Genomic DNA, 3,643 nt, shown 5'->3' on the forward strand with positions numbered 1-3,643 from the left:
TATCTATCTATCTATCTATCTATCTATCTATCTATCTATCTATCTATCTATCTATCTATCTGTCTATCTATTCATTCATTTAGTTTGCAGCTTGATCGCAGCCATTTCCCTCTGCTCCTACCAGTCCTCCTCTGCAACCCCTCCTAGGGAGGCTCCCCATGGTTACCAACCCTCCCTGGCACTAAAGATCCTTTTTTAAAAAAATAAAATGATTTTTAACATTTAAGTTTATCTCTAATGTCTGTAGAGTATTCTCAGGTATGATTTATTTATTAAAATGTCACATAAATCATCTCAATTCTTCTAATAAGAAAATTGTTCTTCTAATAGAAAAACTTTTCTTATTTTGTACAGGAGAAAGTAATAACATTTAAGTTACGACTTCAAAATTACATCGCTAATAAAATAAAAACAAAACTTAAACTTACTATGGTCTGAGGTCAAAGTAAAAAAAAAAAACTCACCTAATTTTGTATACATAGCACCAAGATTTCTATGTACTGTGAGTGTACAAAGATGAATTTGAAGCCAGGTGTGGTGGTGCACGCCTTTAATCTTAGCACTCAGGGAGGCAGAAGTAGACAGGTCGCTGAGTTTGAGGCCAGCCTGTTCTACAAAGCGAGTCCAGGACAGTCAAGGCTACACAGAGAAACCCTGCCTCTAAAAATCAAACAAACAAGATGAATTTGACACCTCTAAGAATAGAACTATTACTCAAAGATATTGGTGAGTATAAACAATCCATACAAATGATTGGAAGACCAAAGAAAAAGTTGTAGAAAGTACTTAATACCAGAGCTAGTGTTATCCAACAGAGAGCCTTTACTCTTTAAGTTTAAAAGAAAGTTAAGATACCAGAGAGAAACAGACTAAATGTATGAACACAAATTTAAAAGCAGCAATTTGGGTCTAGTGAGATGGTTTAGCACATAAAGGTGCTTGCTGCATAAAGTCTGGTGATCTGAGTTTGATCTCTGTAACCTATGTAAAGGTTAGAGGAGAAAACTGACTACATAAAAATCATCCTCATTTGTACACTATGGCATGCCTAGCCTGACACATACATCACACATAATAGTAATAATGAAAATTTATAAAATACCTTTACAGAGCAATAGCTCAAAACATAACAATAAGCAAATATGTTGTCTTTTAATATGATCCCATTTTTTTTTTTTTAAATCTCTGGCACTATTTCATTACAGTCTCAGAATCTAGAACAGAGACTGCTATATAGTAGGCCCTCAGTAGATATTTATTTCATGAACAAATATGAAAAACATTCATCTGCATTTAAATCGGTGTTTTCTTCCTTTTTCTTTCTTTCTTTCTTTCTTTCTTTCTTTCTTTCTTTCTTTCTTTCTTCTTTCTTTTTCCCTCTTTTTCTTTCTGTCTCTCTTTCCCTTCTCATCTACAAACACATACATGTATATATGTATAAAATACACACACACATATATGTTTATATAAAATATATGTGTATAAAACATGTATATATGTATATGTATATATGTGTATAAAGTATATATATATACACATATGCATACATACATATATACACACATATATGCATATATACTTTTTTTTTTTTAAGGACAGGGTTTACTGTGCACATTGGCTGGCCTGGAACTGACAGAGATGATCTGTCTGCCTCCTGAGTGCCGGGATTAAGTGGGTTTACCAGTATGCTTAGCTGTATTTATTATTAAGAAAATTTATTAAAGTGAGATACTTTTCACTTATAAAATAGCAAGCTCCTCATGCCTTCCAAATAAAAAAAATGATAGGTAGAAATAAACTTAATGACTGGATTCAAAGAAATAAGTGTGTAAGCATAAAGATTCTTTTTTTAATTTACAAAATTTTTTGAGAAACTTGTGAGACTATGCATGTGTGTGTATGCATGTGCACACACAGGTGCGTGCATGTTCACTTAACTTTGTATTGTGTTCTCTGCTCCGATATTTTTAGATCTAATTCAAGACTGGTCTAGTGACAATGCTCCAGACATTTTTTCATTTGTTCCATACACCTGGAATTTTAAAATTATGTTTCATCAATTTGAAATGATTTGGGCTGCCAATCAACATAACTGGATTGACTGTTCCACTAAACAACAGGAAAACGGTAAGAATGGTAGAAGTTTGGCTACTCTATTATTAAATTGTGCCAGTAAAAATAGTGTTGAAGTTGAGTGGATTCCCTCTCCCACTTCCCTTTTCTCTATCCTAGAAATCAGGTGATATGCCTTTGTAGTCTGTCCTGTGAGACAAAAATTTAATGGGTGCCTGTGGTGATTGAGGACTCAGGCCTTTGAATAAAAAGTTAAGTTCCCTTCTAGCCACAAGATAAATTTATGGTCCTATTAGTGCCTGCCTCCTTAGTAGGTACATCAGGCTAAGTTATGTAAGTGGCACAAAGGTTTCTTACCCCCTAAAAACTTGTGAGTCAGAAACCCTCTTTGTCCTTAGTATCGAAAGCTCTTCTCTTCACATTATCCCCGTGCCCATTTCTATCCAGTGCTACACATGGTGTTTCTCCTCTGTTAGGTCCTTCAGGGCCACATCTAGTAAAGCCCTTGCAAAGGGGGAATCTCATGTGAGCGCTTTTCTATGAATCTCTTTTTTTTTTCTTTCACTTACAACAGTTGGAATTTATTTTCCTATATTATCTTTTGAGGCTATTTCAGAATTGGCTTTAGATTTTCCTATAGTTACACTTATTTAGTTGTACATTTAGTGTAGTTTCCATTTAAGTTTTGTTGACATTAAGGTAGCTTTGCTTTTTTCTTTTTATAGTATATCTGGCAGCCTGTGGGGAAACCCTGAACATTGACTTTTCTTTGCCTTTTACGGACTTTGTTCCAGCTACATGCAATACCAGATTCTCCTTACGAGTATGTATAATTGGTTGTATTGTTTATTCCAAAGGTTCGTTAGTAAGTTTGATTTCCTAGAGCTTCTGTGTGCTCCTGTCCACCCATTGCCACCCTGAGAGTGTAGCATCTTTCAGTGACCACTAGCTTTAGTGTCAGTGTTCATCCTCTGTCCTTGTTAACAGCCCCAAGAAATTGACCTGAGAAAATTATAAATTATTTTTTTTAGAATTCATTTCTGATCTCTCTAATGTTTTTCTTCTTGTTTTTAAAGCCCCTTCCACTTGTAATGTACTAGAAACAAATATTGTGCTTCCTTGTATTTGAGTCCTAGTTAAACCATAAATTCAGTGAATAACCATAAATACCTTTTTTCTTTGCTTTATCTAAAAAGGCAGCAATTATGTACTTTTCAGTTCGAAATTTTGTGACCATATCTTATATTAAGGAATGGGTAATCATTACCAATCACAATACTATTTGAATTACAGTGGTCAATACAGCAGTAATGACAACCCATTTTAAATGTACCAGATACTGTTCTAAGACCTTTATGCATAATTTAGTTCATTTAGTTCTCAAAAAGCCTTTTGATGTACTTACCTCCATTTGTACCTTAGAAAACTGCGATGTATCTGGGCAGAATGCCTGTAATTCTAGAATTCAAGACCCAGAGGCAGGAAGATGATAAAATGAGGAGAATCTGAGCTATATAGACTTGTTGAAAAGGGAAGATAGGAGGGAGGATGCATAAGAACTGGGAAGCAG

The 3,643-nt window shown here is 34.5% G+C and overlaps 1 protein-coding gene across 7 annotated transcripts in view; it reads left to right on the forward strand.

The window, feature by feature from the left end:
* The window catches only part of Bltp1 (bridge-like lipid transfer protein family member 1), a 210,274-nt gene that overhangs the window by 35,675 nt on the left and 170,956 nt on the right, over nt 1–3,643 (forward strand). For all 7 annotated transcript variants that reach the window (XM_055626230.1, XM_055626234.1, XM_055626233.1 and 4 more), the window contains exons 16-17: nt 1,972–2,127; nt 2,799–2,896. In XM_055626230.1, the coding sequence (XP_055482205.1) occupies nt 1,972–2,127; nt 2,799–2,896 (254 nt within the window). The remainder of the gene's footprint in view (nt 1–1,971; nt 2,128–2,798; nt 2,897–3,643) is intronic.

This window comes from Psammomys obesus, unplaced genomic scaffold (assembly GCF_907164565.1).
Source record: "Psammomys obesus unplaced genomic scaffold, mPsaObe1.curated_primary_1811, whole genome shotgun sequence".
In the NCBI taxonomy this organism is placed as follows: domain Eukaryota; kingdom Metazoa; phylum Chordata; class Mammalia; order Rodentia; family Muridae; genus Psammomys; species Psammomys obesus.